General features: G+C 38.8%; 5 protein-coding genes and 1 long non-coding RNA gene across 8 annotated transcripts; 4 read left to right on the top strand and 2 right to left on the bottom strand.

The window, feature by feature from the left end:
- Positions 1-3,117: 3,117 nt before the first annotated feature.
- LOC116926402 (cytochrome P450 4c3) lies at positions 3,118-6,099 on the bottom strand. Its single transcript, XM_045177289.1, has 14 exons — positions 5,942-6,099; positions 5,578-5,843; positions 5,407-5,516; positions 5,227-5,317; positions 5,118-5,156; positions 4,794-4,949; positions 4,652-4,718; positions 4,454-4,579; positions 4,279-4,376; positions 4,109-4,212; positions 3,964-4,032; positions 3,719-3,890; positions 3,479-3,658; positions 3,118-3,416 (listed from the first exon to the last, which is right to left on the bottom strand). The coding sequence occupies exons 2-14, from the start codon at positions 5,774-5,776 to the stop codon at positions 3,247-3,249; spliced, it is 1,581 nt and encodes a 526-aa protein (XP_045033224.1). The 5' UTR covers positions 5,777-5,843; positions 5,942-6,099; the 3' UTR covers positions 3,118-3,246.
- A 457-nt stretch (positions 6,100-6,556) lies between these two features.
- On the top strand, positions 6,557-9,629 carry LOC116934248 (cytochrome P450 4c3). The gene is made up of 14 exons (XM_045177290.1): positions 6,557-6,674; positions 6,753-6,825; positions 7,055-7,243; positions 7,394-7,503; positions 7,701-7,791; positions 7,859-8,059; positions 8,126-8,192; positions 8,256-8,382; positions 8,439-8,511; positions 8,577-8,680; positions 8,735-8,803; positions 8,889-9,057; positions 9,113-9,292; positions 9,359-9,629. The coding sequence occupies exons 2-14, from the start codon at positions 6,798-6,800 to the stop codon at positions 9,511-9,513; spliced, it is 1,563 nt and encodes a 520-aa protein (XP_045033225.1). The 5' UTR covers positions 6,557-6,674; positions 6,753-6,797; the 3' UTR covers positions 9,514-9,629.
- Positions 9,630-10,155: 526 nt separating this feature from the next.
- Positions 10,156-10,785, bottom strand: LOC116926455. Its single transcript, XR_004396106.2, has 2 exons — positions 10,673-10,785; positions 10,156-10,584 (listed from the first exon to the last, which is right to left on the bottom strand). It is a non-coding gene; the product is annotated as an uncharacterized LOC116926455 (long non-coding RNA).
- A 367-nt stretch (positions 10,786-11,152) lies between these two features.
- On the top strand, positions 11,153-14,979 carry LOC116934506 (cytochrome P450 4c3). The gene is given in 17 exon segments (XM_045177295.1): positions 11,153-11,360; positions 11,754-11,950; positions 12,029-12,098; positions 12,100-12,130; positions 12,302-12,392; positions 12,472-12,636; positions 12,639-12,671; positions 12,736-12,802; positions 12,863-12,989; positions 13,050-13,119; positions 13,192-13,298; positions 13,359-13,427; positions 13,522-13,691; positions 13,795-13,973; positions 14,045-14,316; positions 14,393-14,597; positions 14,665-14,979. Coding segments are annotated over 14 exon segments (1,467 nt in total). The 5' UTR covers positions 11,153-11,360; positions 11,754-11,766; the 3' UTR covers positions 14,149-14,316; positions 14,393-14,597; positions 14,665-14,979.
- A 24-nt stretch (positions 14,980-15,003) lies between these two features.
- LOC116926406 (cytochrome P450 4C1) lies at positions 15,004-17,987 on the top strand. 3 transcript variants are annotated; one of them, XM_045177294.1, is made up of 13 exons: positions 15,004-15,173; positions 15,357-15,497; positions 15,610-15,730; positions 15,927-16,017; positions 16,075-16,275; positions 16,338-16,404; positions 16,466-16,592; positions 16,653-16,725; positions 16,788-16,891; positions 16,950-17,018; positions 17,074-17,242; positions 17,297-17,476; positions 17,542-17,987. In XM_045177294.1, exons 3-13 carry the CDS (start codon positions 15,635-15,637, stop codon positions 17,697-17,699), a joined length of 1,335 nt encoding a protein of 444 aa, XP_045033229.1. In that variant the 5' UTR covers positions 15,004-15,173; positions 15,357-15,497; positions 15,610-15,634; the 3' UTR covers positions 17,700-17,987. The 3 variants fall into 3 exon arrangements, with proteins under 3 accessions (XP_045033229.1, XP_032789183.2, XP_032789182.2); XM_032933292.2 differs by lacking the exon at positions 15,004-15,173 and adding an exon at positions 15,207-15,267 and having other exon boundaries at positions 15,610-15,719; XM_032933291.2 differs by lacking the exon at positions 15,004-15,173 and having other exon boundaries at positions 15,294-15,497; positions 15,610-15,719.
- Positions 17,988-18,359: 372 nt separating this feature from the next.
- LOC116926407 (cytochrome P450 4C1) lies at positions 18,360-20,845 on the top strand. Its single transcript, XM_032933294.2, has 12 exons — positions 18,360-18,563; positions 18,694-18,803; positions 19,012-19,102; positions 19,171-19,371; positions 19,434-19,500; positions 19,566-19,692; positions 19,748-19,820; positions 19,883-19,986; positions 20,048-20,116; positions 20,172-20,340; positions 20,396-20,575; positions 20,642-20,845. Exons 1-12 carry the CDS (start codon positions 18,383-18,385, stop codon positions 20,797-20,799), a joined length of 1,530 nt encoding a protein of 509 aa, XP_032789185.2. The 5' UTR covers positions 18,360-18,382; the 3' UTR covers positions 20,800-20,845.
- The last annotated feature ends 22 nt before the right edge of the window (positions 20,846-20,867 follow it).

Below are 20,867 nucleotides of genomic sequence, written 5' to 3'. Positions count from 1 at the left end.
AGTCCCGCAGAAAGATGAGACCGACATCGCTGCTGGCTCATTTCTTTGCGAAGGCACGGATAATCTTCTTGGACCATCAGATGAGACGGGTACAAGTTTAGGGGCTGATTGTGCGCCGTAAGCTCCACAAGGAGGTGGCGGAGGCATCGCTGCCGAATTTAGCCCATTTCTTGGTGATGACATCGGTCCTTGCCGCATTTGTCCCGATAAAGGTGTCTCATATGCTGGCCTGTCTTGGTCCGTCTTCGTTAGAGTCTGGTTGTTTCGTTTACCGTTTGGAACAGCATAGGTATTCGGATTAGCGTGACCTATTTCTGATTCGACGGTTACGTGGCTACGGCTAGTCCCGCAGAAAGATGAGACCGACATCGCTGCTGGCTCATTTCTTTGCGAAGGCACGGGTCTTGATGGATGCATTCGTTCTGCTGACGTGGTAGATTCAGTCTCGTTTTGAGGTGGTCCCCGAGCCTGTTGATTATTGGCCTGATTTCCTTGGTTTCCGTTAAGATTTGGGGTACCATACACGGCGTGATCAATGTCCGTTCTAGCAGCGGAACTCCTGGCTGGAGGTGGAGTAGATTCATTTCTTTGCCAAGGCATGTGACTGGGCTCCATTTTTTTTGGCAAAATGACCCGTTCTGAATGTTTCTTGTGCTCCTGAGTTTGGTATTGTTGCAGGAGCATAATGGAGTTAACACGACGAATTTCTTGGTTTTCTGTCTGCAATTGCATGTTGCCTTGTCGTAGAAAAGCGTTTTCTATGATTATTTCTTCATACCTACGCAAGAATAGATTGTCTATTTCCAGGTTATCGGAATATTCATTCCGCGGCTGAGGTGAAACCTTCGGCAACGGACCGTTGGGCCCTTGGGGTGGACATGCATTCTGGGTTTTGCGGAAGCCAAACGCAGGGGCCTGTTGCCGTAGATGATCATAAGCAGTATTACACGTCGGTTCATCGTATATGTGTTGATCGGTCGAAACATTGCTGCCAGGGCCAAACACATATTGATTACCAGATGGAGGAGAAATTGGAAATGAGCCGAAAGCCGTCTGGGACTGTACTGGGATGGGTGGCAATGGCCGGCGTGACATATCCTGCTTGACTGCTGGTTCGGGGGAACTGTCTACTGACTCTCCCAACATTATCGACATAACCCAAGAAACAAGTTTGGTGAAGTAAGACATCATTTTGGATTGAATTTTGTCTTCTTGAAGCGAATATGAATAAAAAAATGAAATCACGGGATGTGTCTATATTGAATTCGGCTAGGATTCAGCGACTCACATTTGGAGATGTGGTACATTTTGTTTAATTTTAAAGATTAAAATTCAATGGAATAACATTCAATTGTACCTTTTCTCAAAGCTAAATTTATTTCACGTACTATTCAATCATTAATCAGTTTAGAAATAATAGTAAATGTCATAAATATTTGGAAAATCATCGTTGTTGATGCTGGCTATATCGATGCATATGGTTTTCATGCAGCCTTATTGTTGCTAGCGCCACCTGGTGTGTTGTGCAATCTTCCGCATTTTTTTTTTTTTGCTAATTACTTGGATAAGTTAATAATGCTTTTATTGGCTTCAGTTTTAAATATAGTATGAGAATGCTTCGTGAAAAAAAAGAACAGACAAATGGCATGTCGGTTGACGTTCACACAAAGTCGTTTTCGTTTAAAGTCGTACTCGATCGCCCCGAGGATGGCCTTTGTAACCAACATTGCAATTATCTCAGAGTTTTTCTATCGTTTCGATTACAGGATAACTGTTGTTTGTTTTTGGCCAAACTTGATTTGATTGCTTCATAACAATGTCAAAGTGACAAATTCCTCAATTTTTTATTTTGGTGACGTTATCTATAGTTAAAGAGCGTCGGACCAAAATTAGTCCCGTTCTTCAAGACGCTGGCCATCTATTTCGTCGTTTTCATTCCGGAGGACAATCCATCCCTCTTCGCCATGTTCCTTAAATGTTTACCGATCCTAAGTCTCTCACTCTTCGTGCTAATGCACGGCATGAGTCTCGGCAATGAGTGAGTTATTTTCGCCAACAATTGTTTTTTTTTTCCTCATCTCGGTGCAGATGTACCCGACCACTGTGCTCAAGGCTGTTTGTTCACCTTGGATAGAAAAACTAGATTAGCACTACATTTTTAAACGTCTATCCCCGTATCGCCTTGCGTCTCTATGCTTCGTTCAAATTCTGCCGCGCAGATCGAACTCTTTTCGTTGAAAATGTCCATAAAACTGTTGTAGTTCTGAAAATAGTTCGTACCAAGGCCATGTTACGTTACATCCATTCGTAAACAAGCTAATAGAACACGTTTAAACGGTATCGCTTAGAACGGATTTTTATATTAATTAGAGCGAATATGAAAAGGCTATTAGTCATTCTGCCGGAAAGACTCGAAAAAATGCAAAAAAATGAACAACCTGGAGTTAATATTCGGCGTCGAGTTTTCCAGTGATCACCTGGAGCGCAATATTAATTAAATTGCAAACAAAGCAATTTCGGCAGGTAATTTTCACTTTCATCTCTTACCTGATGACACTATAATGGAATTGCCAAGCCATTCACCTAAAGTTAAATAGTCGCTTGCCTTTGTGTTGTTTTTAGAACTGGATAATAATTGTCTAAATCCACAAAAAAAAAAAAAAAAAAAAAGAACTGACTAATAATTACCATCTGAATAGCTGTGAAGTTGAAACGAAAAATGTTACGTACCTGTACTAGCTCCGGGGGTCACAAAAGGGCTTATCTCTTCACAGAGAGCCCAACACTTGTTTCGATTCATTCGAAACGATGACACCTTCACAACAACTCGACATGCTTGCAGACGCTTTCATCTCGATCTGAACAGAGTAATAGAATACTATATATCAGAGTATTCTATTACTCTGATCTGTAGTACCGTTCACTTACACGTTGGAAGATCGAACTCGCAACACTTGTAGAGAACGTGGTAGTCTGTAGGTTCTTCTTCCGCCTCCAACCGGGGTAGGCAGCCAAAAATCGTGGGATGATCCTCTTGGAAACCTGTGTGTAATGCTGCAGTAATAGTTTTACATCTTTACACGGAAATTGCAAACGATTGTTGTTTTTAAACACGAATTTATTTGCTCTTGGCCATTCATTTCATTTGTATTAGCGTTAAGTTGTTACGATTACATAGCTTGAATTTTTAACGAGATGTATAGAATAATAAAATTTGAATTTCGATTTAATTGAAATAAAAAACGGTTATGATTTATTTAAACGTTTAGAAATAATCAGCCGAACACTATGTTTTGGTTTCAAGACCAATCCTACCTCGGACGCGTCTGACATAGCTGGATCAGAGGCGGTAAACTGCAACCGACGTAAAAGATTAGCGAAAACAACTTTCAATTCCATCATTGCATATTTTTGACCTAAATTGTTTTAAAACATATTAACAATTTTTTCGACTACCAGAGTTTAAACAATCACTCACCTATACAATTACGTGGGCCAGCGCTGAACGGAAGAAAGGCATACGGATGACGACCGATGCTGTTCTCTGGGAAAAATCGTTCCGGATTGAATGCTTCGGGATCCGGATAAACGAGAGGATTGTGATGGATCGCATAAAATGATGTAATAACTGTAACACCTGCTGGTATTGTATATCCACCTATGATTTAATTAAGTACAATTTAACAGCTAACTTGTTTCATTTTAACAGGTTTTGTACCTATTTCAACGTCTTCCGTTAGACTGCGCACGAGACCCGGCACACTCGGATAGAGTCTCAGAGTCTCTTTGATGCAACATTCCAAATATTTGAGTTCAGAAATATCCTGGGTAGTACAAGGACGATCCTGATCACCACCAAAGACTGAATCTAATTCATCCACTACCAGTTTCTTCGTCGTAAATTGGAACACTAATAAGTTATACAGTTTAAGAAGTTAAAAATGTTCAAAACTAATGCATTACCTGTTGCTCCGGATGTTTAGCCATCAGGAAAAGAAACCAGATCATGGCTGTCGAAGATGTGTCATATCCCTATTGTTTTATTTAGTATTGAAATGTTTTCTCTTAGTCGTTTGTGCAAGTAACATAATCCAATTCGTATAGTTACACCAAATGTGATGGTATCGATTTCTTCTCTGATTCCGTTATCATCCAAATCGGAGCCCTCATTTGACGCCTGTATCAGACTGTCTACTATCGCAAATCTGCTTTCTAAAACAATTAATTTATCGATCACAACCTTTTTTACGACATTTTTACACTTATCAAAATGTTTACCTGACAGGGGCTTCTCTTCTTCAATCACACTGCTTTGTAACAGATCTGGATTTTTCTTTGTACACAGTTCAAGCATTTCACGTCGGTTTTGTGCAATCGGTTTTTTAAGTGGTAGGCCTTTTAATTAAAACCAAGGACAGTTTTTTTTTCAGTGGATTAAACGAGTTAGATAACCTTATCGGTGAAAGTGTGCAGGGTATTGATGCATCGTTCACTTTCACGGCTCAGTGGGCTCATCTTGTAGATCCACTTGTATGAAAGCCACGGTCGCTTGACACGCTCAATGAAAATCTGACAAAATCTAGATTTCACAAGAATAAATAGAAAATATCATAAAAGAATTTTTATTTTAGTTAGAAGATATTTAACTGACCTATGGACGTTGCTGAGATAAATCTCTTTCTCCATTTCAACTTTCGTTTGTTGGCCCATTACAGTTTCTTGATAGTTACGAAAATGTTTACGACTTTGCATGTTATTATATCGACGAAATCGTAAATTTTAAAAAAATTTACCGCAAATAATATTTAAAGTGCATCTGGCCAGAAGACGACTAACGTCTATCCCCGTATCGCCTTGCGTCTCTATGCTTAGTTCAAATTCTGCCGCGCAGATCGAACTCTTTTCGTTGAAAATGTCCATAAAACTGTTGTAGTTCTGAAAATGGAAACCTGTTCGTTGCAAGGCCATATAACGTTACATCCATTCGTAAACAAGCTAATAGAACACGTTTAAACGGTATCGCTTAGAACGGATTTTTATATTAATTAGAGCGAACATGAAAAGGCTATTAGCCATTCTACCGGAAAGACTCGAAAAAATGCAAAAAAATGAACAACCTGGAGTTAATATTCGGCGTCGAGTTTTCCAGTGATCACCTGGAGCGTAATATTAATTAAATTGCAAACAAAGCAATTTCGGCAGGTAATTTTCACTTTCATCTCTTACCTGATGACACTAAAATGGAATTGCCGAGCCATTCACTTAAATTTAGATAGTCGCTTGCCTTTGTGTTGTTTTTAGAACTGGATAATATTGTCTGCATCCACAAAAAAAAAAAAAAAAAAAGAACTGACTAATAATTATCAACTGAATAGCTGTGAAGTTGAAATGAAAAATGTTACGTACATGTACTAGCTCCGGGGAAGCTAGAGTCACAAAAGGGCGTGGACCGAGCCATACACTGTAGATCGGTCCGTACTTTTTCACCCAGTCTATTGCCATAACTTTATAGAATTCTGCAACATGAGCCAAGTTCAGTTTTTCACTTTCATTGATGAAGAAGTGATTGACACCCACCTTCATTATAGACATCCAAGTGTAGAAGATTGCCTAATAGTGGCAACGGCTTTCGTCCAGGTATGGCGTTCATGAGTTTGACGGTTCTGGATTGGCTCCATTTCCAGTAATAAAATACGGCAATTGCAGGTAAAATGAGCCATATTGATAGGATCGCTTCTGTCCGCAGACTATTGGCGCTATTCAAAGCGGATGACATGCCTCCCGAAATTTGGCCCAACCACAGTGCGACCAACGATGTGAACTGATCTTCTACCTGCCTACGACTGCAGTTATGAGCGTTCACAGGTCAAAGATTTAATGTAGCTAGGAGTTTTTATCTTAACGCACTGATTTTACTCAGGGAAAATGTTAGTCAGCTTACCTGCAATGTCGTGTTGGACGTATTTTGGATGACTGAAACCACCGTGTACGGTTTCGTCTTAGTTGTACATTCGTGGGTGAAAGTAAATTTTTCGCAATGGCTTCATTCGCCGTTCTTTACCTGTGTTGTGTTGTCTACTATCTCGTTAGACGTAAATTCAAGTTATACAATGCTTTCCTTTCCATTTTTTAGTTGTGCAGAAATGGAAAGGTGGTAAACAAAAACCGGAATTCCTAGAAAGCAAATTTGTATTGCGAAGTTGTACTAGGCGGTTTTGTATGCAAACTTTAGTTTTGAAAGACACATTTGGTTTGCTGACTCATCACTTGATTGACAGCTATTTTTCGTACCCATCCCTAATGCATTAAGCAAAATCGTCAAAACTTCGTTTTTTTGTTTGTTCATTGTTTTCATCCCTGGGGTGATGTAGGGGGAAGGGTATCTAAAAGAGAAAATGTTTTTGTTTTTTTGTTTTGAGGGGAAGGACGAATATTCAACAGCCTATTTAATGAGGCTCAGAGGATGGCCCTAGGCTCTCACAATTCGTACCCACCCTTTTATTTTAGGGTACAATCAGGTATGGCTAAACCGTATAAATAGAGTACGGAATCTAAGGTGCCATTAGTTGTTTGTTATTCGCTCAGTTGAGGTGCCATGTCCTCTGTTCCAGATGGACAAAACCATTTGAATTACTATTGTCGTTTCGACTTTAATTTTCTTTGAGTTCTTTACGGTAATTTTTTGATGTATTGATGTTAGCAGCGTTCGTTTAATCAAACGTTTGTCGTGATCGTGAAAATGTCTGCATCAGGTGTCAGAGGAGGCATCTTCCAATCCAAAGATTTTCTGAATAGGAATGGTGATGTTACCAAGGTTAACAACAAGTAAATTTTAATTTGTTTACAAAATTTTTTACATTGATCTGTTGGGAATGTTTCTTGGACTATCCGCTACGTAAAGCTACGAAACATCGTCACATGAAATTTACATAGGAAGCAACGTTGTCATTTTTGTTAGTATCTTTTATTCACGCAGCGTTCGTCTGGGTAGTTGTCCTGGAGACGCGAGTCGTGTCTTACCCTTTTTTCTTCGTTCCTTCTCTATCGTGAATAGTTTCGATGTTGGCGTATGGCTTCTGTGCTGCCGTCGGTGCTGTGGGATTGATCCTCCTTCTGGCCTTACTAGGATGGTGGATTTATATTCACATTTCGCCATTTCATGTGACAGTTGGTCGGATTCCTGGTCCCAGGTTCTACTTGCCTCTTTTGGGCAACATTTTGGAAGTCGCCGGAGGACTAGATCGTAAGTGAAGCCTTGAATCTTTTCAGGGGAACTATGTGTGGTAGTGTTCTTATTGTTGATTGAATTGCTCTCTAATTGTGGGGCATCGGAGTGAGTTATAGTTGGAGGCTTGTTTAACTTAACTACGTCTAATTCCATTTATCTTCGCAGATATTCTCCGTATTTTTCAAGAAACGTGGACGAAGAAGTATGGAGAAATTTACAGAATTTTCCTTGGCTCGCATTGCTATGTCGCCATATCTTCCCCTGAACTGCTAGAGGTAAAGATTTTAATGTAATTAAACTGACAACTTGACGTACAAACTTTTTTTGGTAACCTCATAATGTGCAGCATCTTCTAACTTTATAGCAAAGTTGGTTCTTATTTTTGTTTATGTAATTGTTTTAAATGGAACTCACTGGCAACAACAGTACCAGTATAAACAAGACTGCTGTCAGTAACCAGTATTTTCTATAGACCATTTTGAGCAGTCAGAAGGTCATCGATAAAGGAGTATCATATGATATGTTGCTTCCTTGGTTGGGGGCCGGACTTTTAATCAGCTCCGGTAAGGCGAATGTTTATCTTGTAAAAGATTGTCTTCCAGTACCGGCTATTCTATTTAAATTCGGTAGGGGAACTGTGGAGATCCCGGCGCAAACTGTTGACACCAGCATTTCATTATACGATTTTGAAAAGTTATTTCGAAGTTTTCAACGAGCAGAGTCGCATTCTTTCCGGGATTTTCGAAGGATTGTGTCGGTCGTTTCCCGGAGGTAAAGGAGAAATCGACGTCTACCCGTACATTACAAGATGTTCTCTGGACATCATTTGTGGTGAGAATATACGTTTAAATTTTAGTGTAAATTGTAGGGTATTGAATTTTTTAAATGGTGCAATAGAGGCTTCAATGGGAACAAGAATTGAAGCACAGACACAGGATTCTGATTATGTGAGAGCAGTGTACAGGTATTTGAAAATAGTTATGATTGAAGGCACAGTGGCACGGTTTCATTTTATCTCAACTGGTAGGATTGGGCAACTCATACTGGAAAAGATGCTACGGCCGTGGCTGGAACATCCGTGGGTATTTTCAAAGTCGGCGTTGGGGAGGGAGCACGATCAACTGCTAGGGACTCTTCATGCATTTACAGACGGTGTAGGTCCATTGTGTTAATTTCTTTTAAATTTCAATTGATTTTTTTCCTGTTCTAGGTGGTCAGGGAAAGACGCAAGGCTTTATGCGAAGAGGAAAACAACGTGCCGGAAGAAAGGGAGACTGGGTTTAGTATGCGGAATAGGACAGTAGTTTGATGTGGGGTATTAAACTAATTTATTTGTGTGTTTTGACAGGGAACAAATTGCCACTTCTCGATCTGTTGCTTAAAGCTTCGGACGATGGGAAAGTTCTGTCGGATCAGGATATACGAAATGAAATTGATACCTTCATGTTTGAGGTATACTAAGTCATTTGGATTGTGTCATTTTCTGTCCTTAATGAAATTTTAAAGGGGCATGATACGACTACATCGCTGATGGCCTGGTTTCTGTATTGCATGGCAGTCAACCCTAAATGCCAGGTAATACCTTGTTACAATTATTTGATCTTAAGCCTTGGTTTACGCATGATCGTAAAGACGCTTGTATTGAATTCATTTGAAATAGGAGCAAGCTTTTGTGGAGTTGGATAATGTATTTGGGAATTCTGAAAGAGATTGTACTCAAGACGATATTCCTAATTTGAAGTATCTTGAATGCTGCATCAAGGAAACATTGAGACTCTATCCTAGCGTTCCTGCTTTTGAAAGAAATGTTATCGAGGATATTGAAATCGGTGAGTTCGGCGTACGTTTTAAGTGTTTGGCTAATTTTGTCTTGTTGATTGTCAGGAGGCTTTACCATTCCTGCCGGATGCACGTTGGGGTGTTTGACTGTTGCCACACATCGTAATCCAAAAGTGTTCCCAGATCCTTTGGCTTACAAGCCTGAGAGATTTTTACCGGATGTGGCAGTCGGGCGACATCCTTATGCGTACATTCCGTTTAGTGCTGGACCTCGCAATTGCATTGGTATTTTAGTATTCTCCTATGGTTTATAATTGTCATAGTGCTGTATAATATTATAATCTTATCCAGGACAACGGTTCGCAATGTTGGAAGGGAAAGTTGTGCTATCAACTCTACTTCGCCGTTTCAAATTTGAAGTGTGCACAGCAAAGCCACCAATTCCTTCGACTCAACTCATTTTCAAGTCCTTGAATGGCATTAATTTGGTGGTATCTCTTCGTTGAAAACATTCAGCTAAAAGATCGGTGCTCCAATTAGTGGTACACTCTGGAAAGGTTTCTAGTTTCGAATTTAAGATTTGCCTTTTTCATTAATACATCACAGCACGTTCGTGAGGTTATTAGGACTACATATTCTTTTGTTCGTATTGGGACCGTTATGTCATACCGATTTATAGTTAGGTGAATTTCATTGCATCACGTTGCTATAGTATTTAATCGAAACGTAACCAGCAATACCGATATTCTATTGTACAGCTCGTTTGGAAACAACGACTGCAATTATAGACATTCACAGGTCAAAGTAGGTGAAAGTTAATCCATTTCTTTCCATATGAATAAAATGGTCTAGAAAGTAAATTAGTTGTACAAGGACTCTTCTGATTGTCATCGAAACAAAAGTCCCACTCGTCCACTATAAGTTGCTGGATTAAAGATGGGTGGATTTAAAATTAAATGGGATAATTTAATAACTAAAAGCTTTTGATAAATGCTGATGCCTGATCCTTCGGTTAATAACATTTATATATAGGTGATAAGTATAGGTAAAGTAACCAGATCGTGACAGCAAAAGTATTCCTGTGTTTAATTGGGAAATATGTAAACATTTTGTGCAGTTGAAAGATAAGTCTATTGATAATTACAGCGAACGTGATTAAATCGATTTATTCTCTGATTCCGTTATCATCGAGGTCAGCGCCCTTATTAGACGTCTGTATCAGCCTGATTCAGTGGTTTATTACTTGAGTTTCGCAACTTTCTATTTGATCTGGATATTTCATGGTGAATCGTCTGAGTATTTCACGTTGATCTCTTGTAACCAGTTTAAAACTATTTTCAGTTATTTATGTATAAACAGGATAGGTTCCGCGAAATCAGACGTGTTGGGTTATGTTATTCGTGTACGCGTAAAGAGCATTGACACAGCGTTGACTTTCACGACCCAGTGAGCAGAACTTGTATATACAGTCGTCTGAAAGCTCAAAACAAAAATTTTGTACTTTCTATTCCATTAAAACGAGATTATAATGATAACACGATACCTGAAACTTTACGTTTAGAAATTTACGCATTTGGCTGTAAAGGGAATTTGTGAATTTTAACTGATAAAAATTATTTTTTCAAAGATTTAACGATATTTTAAGACGAGATTTAACACGATTACCAGGATTAAAGGTTTTTAAGCAGGCTTGCTGTCGGCTTAAATGTTGATTAACTTACCTTCAAAATGAAACGTGTAATAATATCTTTAACTATAGTAAAGTGTTATGCAAAAAAAAATAACAAAGCGATTTTTGAATGCAAATTTTTGTTTTTCAGACAAAACTTTTGATGGCTGACTCACCGGAATGATTGACAGCAGTTTTCGTACCCAGCCCCAAAGCACTAAACGAAATCGTCAAAACTTCGTTTTTTTCTTTTCCCCTTGTTTCGTCCCTTGGGTAATGTAGAAGGAAGGGGTATCTAGAAAAGAAAATGAATGTTTTTTTTCGAGGGGAAAGGTAAGGCAGAAAAGGGATGAATATTCATCAGACTATTTAATGAGACTCAGAAGTTAGCCTTGGGCTTTCAAAAATCGTACCCATCCTCTTATTTTAGGGCAACATCTGGCATGGGTGAGCCATAAAAATAGAGCATGGAATCAGTCATTGATTAATCGCACAGTTGATGGGTCGTGTTCTCTGATATAGATGGACGAACACATATTAATTTCTATTGTCTTGTTGGCTTTAATTGTCTTTGAGTTGGTTACTGTAATCCTTCCATATTTGATCGAAGTAGGCAGCGTTCACTTTGGCAAACGTTTATCGTGAAAATTCGTGCATGTTTGAGAAGAGAGATCCATTTTAAAGGTATCGTTGATCGTTAGCTCAGAAAAACTTGCTAATTCAACTAGCGATATTTTACATGGGTGTGTGATATCTTTTCACCTTATTAAAAGAAATAGCTTACGGATTAATGAACTAGGTTATTACGCGTATTCTTTTGCAATAAGCATTCATTTATGCTAATTTCTAGTTTTCGTCGTTGTTAACTCGTTGCTTGGTAACTGCAGTTTTCAACCATCCGTCACGTAAAGCTAATATTGTCATGAGAAATGATTTTCGTAGGAAGCAAAGTTGTCGTGTTTATTTACGTTCTGTATGCACGCAGCGATCTTCGTAGACGACAGTTTCTCGAGGCTAAAGTTCTTGAAACGTGTGTCGTGTTTGACCCATTTTTCTTCGTCTGTCTTTTATCGTTAGCTCAACAGGTTCGATGTTGGCGTATGGCTTCTGTGCTGCCGTCGGTGCTGTGGGATTGTTCCTTCTTCTGGCCTTACTAGGATGGTGGATTTATATTCACATTTCGCCATTTCATGTGACAGTTGGTCGGATTCCTGGTCCCAGGTTCTACTTGCCTCTTTTGGGCAACATTTTGGAAGTCGCCGGAAGACTAGATCGTAAGTGATGTCTTAAGTGTTTAAAGTTTATTATGAAAGAACGGAACAGGGTGGGCTAGTGGCAATCACTGTATACAGATGTTCTCCATACGTTCCAGCAAACGTGGACGGGAAGATACGGAGAAATTTACAGAGTATTCCTTGGCTCGCGTCGGCATTTCTTCACCTGAACTGTTAGAGGTATGGATTTTAACGTTTCGATAGTTCGAATAATATCGAGGTTTTTGCAGGCCTAAGTCGATTCACGTTTACTTGTTTAGTTTGGGATAGAACCTCTTCTGTGATCGTTGTTGCTTCCAAGATGGCTAGAGAAAGCAAAGCCGTTATCAGTAATCATATAATTTTCTCCAGACCATATTGAGCAGCCAGAAGGTCATCGATAAGGGAGTTTCGTATGACACATTACATCCCTGGTTGGGACCCGGACTTCTAGTGAGCTCCGGTCAGTAAAATATCCAATCTGGTTTTTCAGGCCCTTTTTCAAAATCAAATTGTGTTTTCTTCCATTTTGAATTTGCTAGGAAACCTGTGGAGATCGCGACGAAAGCTGTTGACACCAGCCTTCCATTTTAGTATTTTGAAGAACTATTTTGAAGTTTTCAATGAGCAAAGTCGCATTCTGTCCGGAATTATTGGAGAAATGTGCAAGTCGTTTCCAGGAGGGAAAGGAAAAATGGATGTCTATCCGTATATACGAGATGTTCTCTGGACATAATTTGTGGTGATTATTCATCGTATCATTTTCTTGGACTTTTACTATTGTCAGTTTTTTTTTAAAATGTTATAGGCTTCGATGGGGACAAGGATTAACGCGCAAACACAGGATTCTGATTATGTTAGGGCAGTCTGCAGGTGAAGATCTCTAAATTTTCGAGAAGCTGGCTGGTCCTTGCAATTTTTCCGTGTTAATAGGATTGGACAGCTCTTAGTGGAGAAGATGCTAAAGCCGTGGCTGGAACATCCATTGATGTTTTCACTGTCAGCATTGGGGAGAGAGCACAATCAACTGTTGGAGATTCTTCATGGGTTTACAGAGAATGTAAGTCTTTTGCGTTAATGTTAATGTTAAACTCTAACTTGTTCTAATTTTTGATTTTAGGTGATCCGGGAAAGGCGGAAGACTTTAAGTGAGAAAGAAGACGTGGCAAAAGAAATGGACACTGGAATTAGTATGCAGAAATGAAGGTTATTGGAAATGTTTGGACTCATATTTGTTTTTTTTATTGGACACTAATTTATAGGAAACAGATTGCCCCTCCTCGATTTGTTGCGTCGGAGAGCGTCGGATGACGGAGGTGTCTTGTCAGACCAAGATATAAGGAATGAAATTGATACTTTCATGTTTGAGGTATTTTTAAAAGTTTGACTTCAATTGTGCGGGATTTTCATTCTGTATAAAATGTTCAAGGGACATGACACCACGACTTCGATGATGGGTTGGTTTCTTTATTGCATGGCAGCCAATCCCGAATGCCAGGTAAAATCTTGTTACGACATGTGGTAGAATTTGCTGTTGTTTTAGGCCTTCTTTCAAGCGCGATGCTAATTTCTATGCATTTCATTTGAAATAGGAGTTAGCGTGTATGGAACTAAGCACTGTGTTTGGGGAGTCGGAAAGGGATTGTTCTCATGAGGATATTCCCAATTTGAAGTATCTTGAATGCTGCATCAAGGAAACATTGAGACTTTATCCTAGCGTTCCCGCTTTTGAAAGGGATGTCCGCGAAGATATTCATATCGGTAAGGACTGCGTACGTTTTAAGTGTTTAGTTAATTTTTCCCTATTGGGTTAATGATTAATAGGGTATAAAAAGTAATAAGTATAATAAGTATAATAAGTATAATAAGTATAAAATTCCTGCCGGATGTACGTTGGGGTGTTTTTCTTTTGCTACACATCGTAATCCGAGAGTGTTTCCAGATCCTTTGATTTTCAAGCCTGATAGATTTCTTCCGGATGAGGCTATTGGGCGGCATCCTTATGCGTACTTCCCGTTTAGTGCTGGACCTCGCAACTGCATCGGTATTTTTAGTGTTTTTTTTTTTATTGTTCCCAATTGGTATAGTGTCGTCTAATTTTATGATCTTATCCAGGACAACGGTTCGCGATGTTGGAGGGGAAAGTAATTTTATCAACTCTACTTCGCCGTTTCAAATTCGAAATGTGCAGAGCAAACAAGCAAACAAGGGTGTATTAGGCCCGAGGAAGTTCTAGATATCTATCTATTTCAAGAAGACATGGACTGTTATGGTAATTCCGGAAGAAACAGGAGTTCAACGCAAAAAATTTGACTCATCGTCCCGGCGCAGTTTTGCCTTTTCCAGTGAAACGCCTCAGGTGACAATGTCATCAGCAAGATAACTTGGTAACTGGTCACGGTGTAACAAACTGTCGGGATAGAATTTTCTTGTTCAACTTTCTAGTCGTCGTTTCTTTTATAGGGCTGCTCGTGATTTTTGCCTGTATTGGGTGGTGGATTTACATTCGTACTTCACCTTTTCACATAGCAGTTAATCAAATTCCGGGAACGAAAAGCCAATTCAGATCATTTGCTTTTCAAGCCTGATAGATTTCTTCCGGATGAGGCAATTGGGCGGCATTCCTATGCGTACTTCCCGTTTAGTGCTGGACCTCGCAACTGCATTGGTATTTTAAATGTTTTTCAATTCTCTACAATTGGCATGGTGATGTTAAGTATTATGTTCTTATGTAGGGCAACGATTGGCAATGTTGGAAGGGAAGGTTGTTCTATCAACTCTACTTCGCCAATTTAAATTTGAAGTGTGCAGTGCAAAGCCATTAATTCCTTCAAATCAGCTTATAGTGAAGTCTGTAACTGGAATGAATTTAATGGTTTCTTGTCGTTGAAGATATTCTACTAACAGGTTAGTTTTCCAAGTAAAGTTATGGCAATTGCCGAAAGGCTGTTTTGCTTGAAATTTGAGCTTTACGTTCTATTAAATACAATCACTACACTGGTAAGGTCGTTAGGTGTCACCTTTCCAAGTAAATCATGTTGTTTACTGTTTTACAGTTAAGGTGACTGCTTTACTTAAGGTTGTCGCAGATATCTCTCACGCAATTGCGTATTTGGGGTTTTCCTTTTGCTGTTCAAAGTGCAAGAAACCGGATATGTTTTTACCTCGAAGGAGTTTTAGATACGCCCGTCTACTACAAGATGGCATGGGTTGTTATGATGGTTCAGCAGGAAACGTGTGTCAAGTAAGTGTGTTTCTGTATTACGAAGTAAATTTGACTTATCATCCCGGAGTTGTGTTGTGTTCTGCCATGAATGCCTCAAGCGGTAGCGTCAAAGGCAAGATAACTTTGCAACCCGTTAGTTGGTGACAAACTGTCTGGAGAGAATGTCCTTGTGTAACCTTGTGGTCTTAATTCCTTCTATAGGATTGGTCGTGGTTCTAGCTTGTATTGGATGGTGGATATACCTTCGTACTTCATCTTTTCACATAACAGTCAATCGTATTCCGGGACCCAAAAGCTTACCATTTATTGGGAATACTTTCGAAATAGCTGGAAGACTTGAAGGTAAGTAATTAACATAGAAAAATGTATGCGTAGTTTGGCGTATACACGAGTTCAACGCTTAACGGAAAAGTAAATGAGATTTCGAAGTTAAATGTTGGAATTGTGTATTTAGATTTATTCCACGTCTTGCACGAGAAATGGCCACAAGAGTACGGAGGAATTTATCGATTTTTTGTTGGTACACACTGCTACGTCCTGGTTTCATCACCAGAATTTATGGAGGTAAGTCTTTGGTAAGTGAAAATAAAAGTAAGAAAACATTTTGAAAGATAAAACAAAATAAGTACACACGGCATAAATTCCAAGGTTTTAAGAGATTATACAGATGATTGCTTCTGGTGCTCTTATTTTGTTTCATTCTGCTAAACTTGATTAATTGTTTTATCAGCATCTGTTGTAGGCATGAGCTAAAATCATCTTGTCTTTTAGACTGTTTTAAGCAGCCAAAAGACAATCGACAAGGGTTCGTCGTACGACCAACTAGTCCCGTGGCTAGGGCAAGGGCTTCTTATTAGTCCCGGTAAAACAAAGTCGTAGGTTTCCTAAGATTTTTAAACGTGATAGCAATTTTTTAAAGGGGATCTGTGGAGATCACGTCGCAAAATGCTGACGCCAGCATTTCATTTTTCTATTTTGAGTAACTTCATCGAAGTCTTCAATGAACAAAGCCGCATTCTTTGCGGAATTCTTGACGCTATTTGCGCTTCCTTTGCGGGAGGAAAAGCAGAAATAGATGTCTACCCGTATCTCACAAAATGTTCCCTGGATATTATTTGTGGTAAACGACTTCGCTTAACGTTAATGTCAGATCGCATTAATAAATAAAAGTTACATTATTAGAAGCTGCAATGGGTACAAGAATAAACGCGCAGACTGAAGATTCTGATTACGTCAATGCAATTTATAGGTAATAAATAATACAGTAAATGGGATTCTGCATTTTTTAATTATTTTTCCGCGTGTTCTAGAATTGGGAAGCTATTGATAGAACAATTCCAAAATCCCTTCATGAGAAATCCGACCATTTTCTCATTTACGGCTTTAGGAAGGGAACACGATCAACTACTGAAAATTCTTCACGGATTCACTGAGAACGTACTTTTAGAGCTTTTACTTACGTAACGTTTTATTTACCAATTTGTTAACCTTTACCAGGTGATCCAAAACAGGCGAAAAATCTTAGACCAAAAAGTCAATGACGAAAGTGAACATGGGTCAACTGGAATAAGTATGCAACAAAAAACAAAAAAGTTACTTGTTTCATTCCGTTTGACAAAATATCTTAAACAGAAAATCGGCTGCCGCTTCTCGATTTGTTACTTAAGGCTTCAAATGATGGCAAGGTCCTTTCTCCGCAGGACATCCGGAATGAAATTGATACTTTTATGTTTGCGGTATTTCAGTCACTATGTAATGCGTTGATTATCCGTAACAGGTTTGTCGATATCACAGGGGCATGACACAACATCTTCGTTGCTCGGATGGTTTTTGTACTCCATGGCAGCCAATCCGGATTGCCAAGTGCTAACCTTTGTTTGATTGCTTGTAATGTGTAATTGTAAAGCTCTGCTTGCAGGAGAAGGTGTGGAATGAACTTCAAAGCACATTCGGAGATTCGGAAAGAAATTTTAATCAAGAGGATATTCCTAATCTGAAATTCTTTGAATGCTGCATCAAGGAAACTCTGAGAATGTATCCTAGTGCCCCAGGGTTTGAAAGAACTGTCGTGGAAGATATCCAGCTTGGTAACCCTAATGATTTTCCATTGTTACTAACACTAATTTTATACTCATCTACAGGCGAATATTTGGTACCAGCCGGATGTACTCTAGGATTTTTGGTTTTCGCAGCACATCGAAACCCAAAATTCTTTCCGGACCCTTTGATTTTCAATCCAGAACGATTTTTTCCGGATGAAGCAATCGGACGGCATCCATATGCTTACGTGCCATTTAGTGCTGGACCTCGCAATTGCATAGGTATTGCTTTTTAATTTGGTTGTTTTATCTGCGTCATGAGATTTTGTATAAATTTCCATATCTAGGACAAAAATTTGCGCTGTTAGAGAGCAAGACAGTTCTGTCTACGCTTCTAAGACGTTTCAAATTTGAAATTGCACCCAACGCCAAGCCACCTATTTTATCCGATCAGTTAACTCTAAAATCGATAAATGGGATAAAGTTACTTGTATCCCGTCGTTGAAACATGGTTTGTGGAGAAATTATGTATACGAATGGTAGGGTGTGCGTTGTTCTGTTATGCACCAGAAGTAACACAAAATACCTTAAATATTTTACAGCAATTAAGTTTTACTAAGACGGTGTTCCGTGTAGCAGACTAAAATTTTTGATTGAATGTTCAATATTCAACGAACAGGTCTCTTTTTCAAGTAGATTCTGGTAGAATTATGGCAATTGCTGGAATGCTTTTTTGCTTGAAATTTAAGCTTCACGTTTTATTTTTATACAAATCTATACACTGTTAATGCTATTTGGTGTCATCACCTATTCCACCATTCTTTCTAATTAAATTATGTTTTCTCGCTTTAGAATTAAGGGAATTGCTTTGCTTCGGGTTGCTGAAGCTGGTTACTGCAGAATTTTTTTTTTTCGTATTTCGGTCGTGGTTTGAAGTGCGAAAAAGCAGATGTGTATTTAGCTCGCTGAAGTTTGAGATGCGTACGTCTATTTTGAAATGACATGGGTTATTAGGATGGTTCAGCAAGAAGCATGAGTTCGGTAAGTGTTTACGTGTTGTATCATTCAGTAAATTCGACAAACCGTCCCAAAGCAGTGTTGATTTCTGCCGTCAAACGCTTTGAGCGATAGCGTCCATGGCAAGATAACTTAGCAACCGGTTAGTTGGTAACAACCAGTTGGGATAGAATGTTCTTGTGCAACTCTTTTGTCGTCGTTTCTTCCATAGGATTGCTCGTGATTTTCGCCTACATTGGTTGGTGGCTTTACATTCGTACTTCACCTTTTCACATAGCAGTAAATCGCATTCCTGGACCCAAAAGCTTACCATTTATTGGGAATACTTTCGAAATAGCTGGAGGACTCGAAGGTAATTTAACGTCATAAAATGCTTGCTTTATGTGTCGTATAAACTGAATTAAGCGTTCAGTCTCACGAAATAGACAATTAACGAAAAAGTAGATGGGATTCAAGATTATTATTTAAATTTTTTCATTTAGATTTATTGTACATCTTGCAAGAGAAATGGCCACAAAAGTACGGAGGAATATATCGATTTTTTATTGGTACTCACTGCTACGTCCCTATTTCATCGCCAGAAATTATGGAGGCAAGTCTTTTGGGTTGTAACAAGTTTTTGAAAGATAAAAACCAAATAATCACGCACAACACAAATCCCACGCTGTTAATACTTCGAGTATTTGTTTTGTACAATCACACCCGTAGCTCTTATTTCGTTTTCATTCTGCCAAACTTGTTTACTCCCGTTATCAGCATCTGTCGAGGTCATTACCTAATGTTATCATGTTTTCTTTTAGATTATTTTAAGTAGTCAAAAGACGATTGACAAAGGTTTGTCGTATGACCAACTAGTCCCGTGGCTAGGGCAAGGACTTCTCATTAGTTCCGGTAAATCAAAAGCCAATTTTTTTCTCCGAAAATTCAAGATTTCTAATCGTGATTGCGTTTTTTAAAAGGGGACTTGTGGAGATCGCGACGCAAAATGTTGACGCCAGCATTTCATTTTTCTATTTTGAATAGCTTTATCGAGGTCTTCAATGAACAGAGCCGCATTCTCTGTGGAATTCTTGATGATATGTGCGCGTCTTTTGCGGAAAGAAAAGCAGAAATAGATGTCTACCCGTATCTCACAAAATGTTCTCTGGATATTATTTGTGGTAGACGATTCTATTAGACATTGGTATCAGATCCCGTTGATAAATAAAAGTTAAATTATTAGAGGCTGCAATGGGGACAAGAATAAACGCGCAGACGGAAGACTCCGATTACGTCAATGCAATTTATAGGTAATAATAGAACACATCAAGCACGGGATTCTACCTTTTTTAAATTATTTTTTCGCGTCTTCTAGAATTGGGCAGTTATTGATAGAACAATTCCAAAATCCCTTCATGAGAAATCCGACCATTTTCTCATTTACGGCTTTAGGAAGGGAGCACGATCAACTACTGAAAACTCTTCACGGATTCACTGAGAGCGTACGTTAAAGCAACTACGTAACGTTTCGTGTAAAAATTTTTTTGCCTTTACCAGGTGATCCAAAACAGGCGAGAAATCTTAAACAAGAAAGTTAATGACGAAAGTGACCATGTGGAAACTGGAATTAGTATGCAAACAACAAGATTTACTAATTTAATTCGATTTAACATTAACCTCCGAAACAAATAGAAAATCGGTTGCCGCTTCTCGATTTGTTACTGAAGGTTTCAAATGATGGAAAGGTCCTTTCTCCGCAGGACATCCGGAATGAAATTGATACCTTTATGTTTGAGGTGTTCCAGATCATCCAGTTTAAGGCCTTTATTATCCGTAACATGTTTGTCGATATTTTAGGGGCACGACACAACATCTTCGCTGCTCGGATGGTTTTTGTATTCCATGGCAGCCAATCCGGATTGTCAAGTGCTAATCTTTGTTTTAATGCATGTAAAATGTTACTGCAAAGTTCTGCTTATAGGAGAAGGTGTGGAATGAACTTCAAAGTACATTCGGAGATTCGGAAAGATATTTCAAACAAGAAGATATTTCTAATCTGAAATACTTTGAATGTTGCATCAAGGAAACTTTGCGGATGTATCCTAGTGTTCCAGGGTTTGAAAGAACTGTTGTAGAAGATATCCAGCTTGGTAAATCTAGTAATGCTCAGTCTTACCATGACCATAATATTATACTTATTTATAGGCGAATATTTGGTACCAGCTGGATGTACTCTGGGATTTTTAGTTTTCGCAGCACATCGAAATCCAAAATTCTTTCCTGATCCTTTGGTTTTTAATCCAGAACGATTTTTTCCGGATGAGGCAATCGGTCGGCATCCATATGCTTACGTGCCATTCAGTGCTGGACCTCGCAACTGTATCGGTATTGTTTTCCCATTTGATTGTCTTTATCAGAGTACATCTGATTCTATGTCCCTTTCATATCTAGGACAACGATTTGCTTTGCTAGAGAGCAAGACGGTTCTGTCTACACTTCTAAGACGTTTCAAATTCGAAATCGCACCTGACGCCAAGCCACCTATTCTTTCAAACCAACTAACTCTGAAATCCGTTAATGGGATAAATTTACTTGTTTCCCGTCGTTGAAATATCGTTTATGAAGAATTAAAGTACACCAAAGTTATATTTTGCATTTTTCTTTTTGTTTTGTATAG

The sequence above is a fragment of the Daphnia magna genome, linkage group LG7, assembly GCF_020631705.1.
Source record: "Daphnia magna isolate NIES linkage group LG7, ASM2063170v1.1, whole genome shotgun sequence".
In the NCBI taxonomy this organism is placed as follows: Eukaryota; Metazoa; Arthropoda; class Branchiopoda; order Diplostraca; family Daphniidae; genus Daphnia; species Daphnia magna.
The sequence above is the reverse complement of the archived record's forward strand: the minus strand, read 5'-3'. Positions and strand labels throughout refer to the sequence as shown.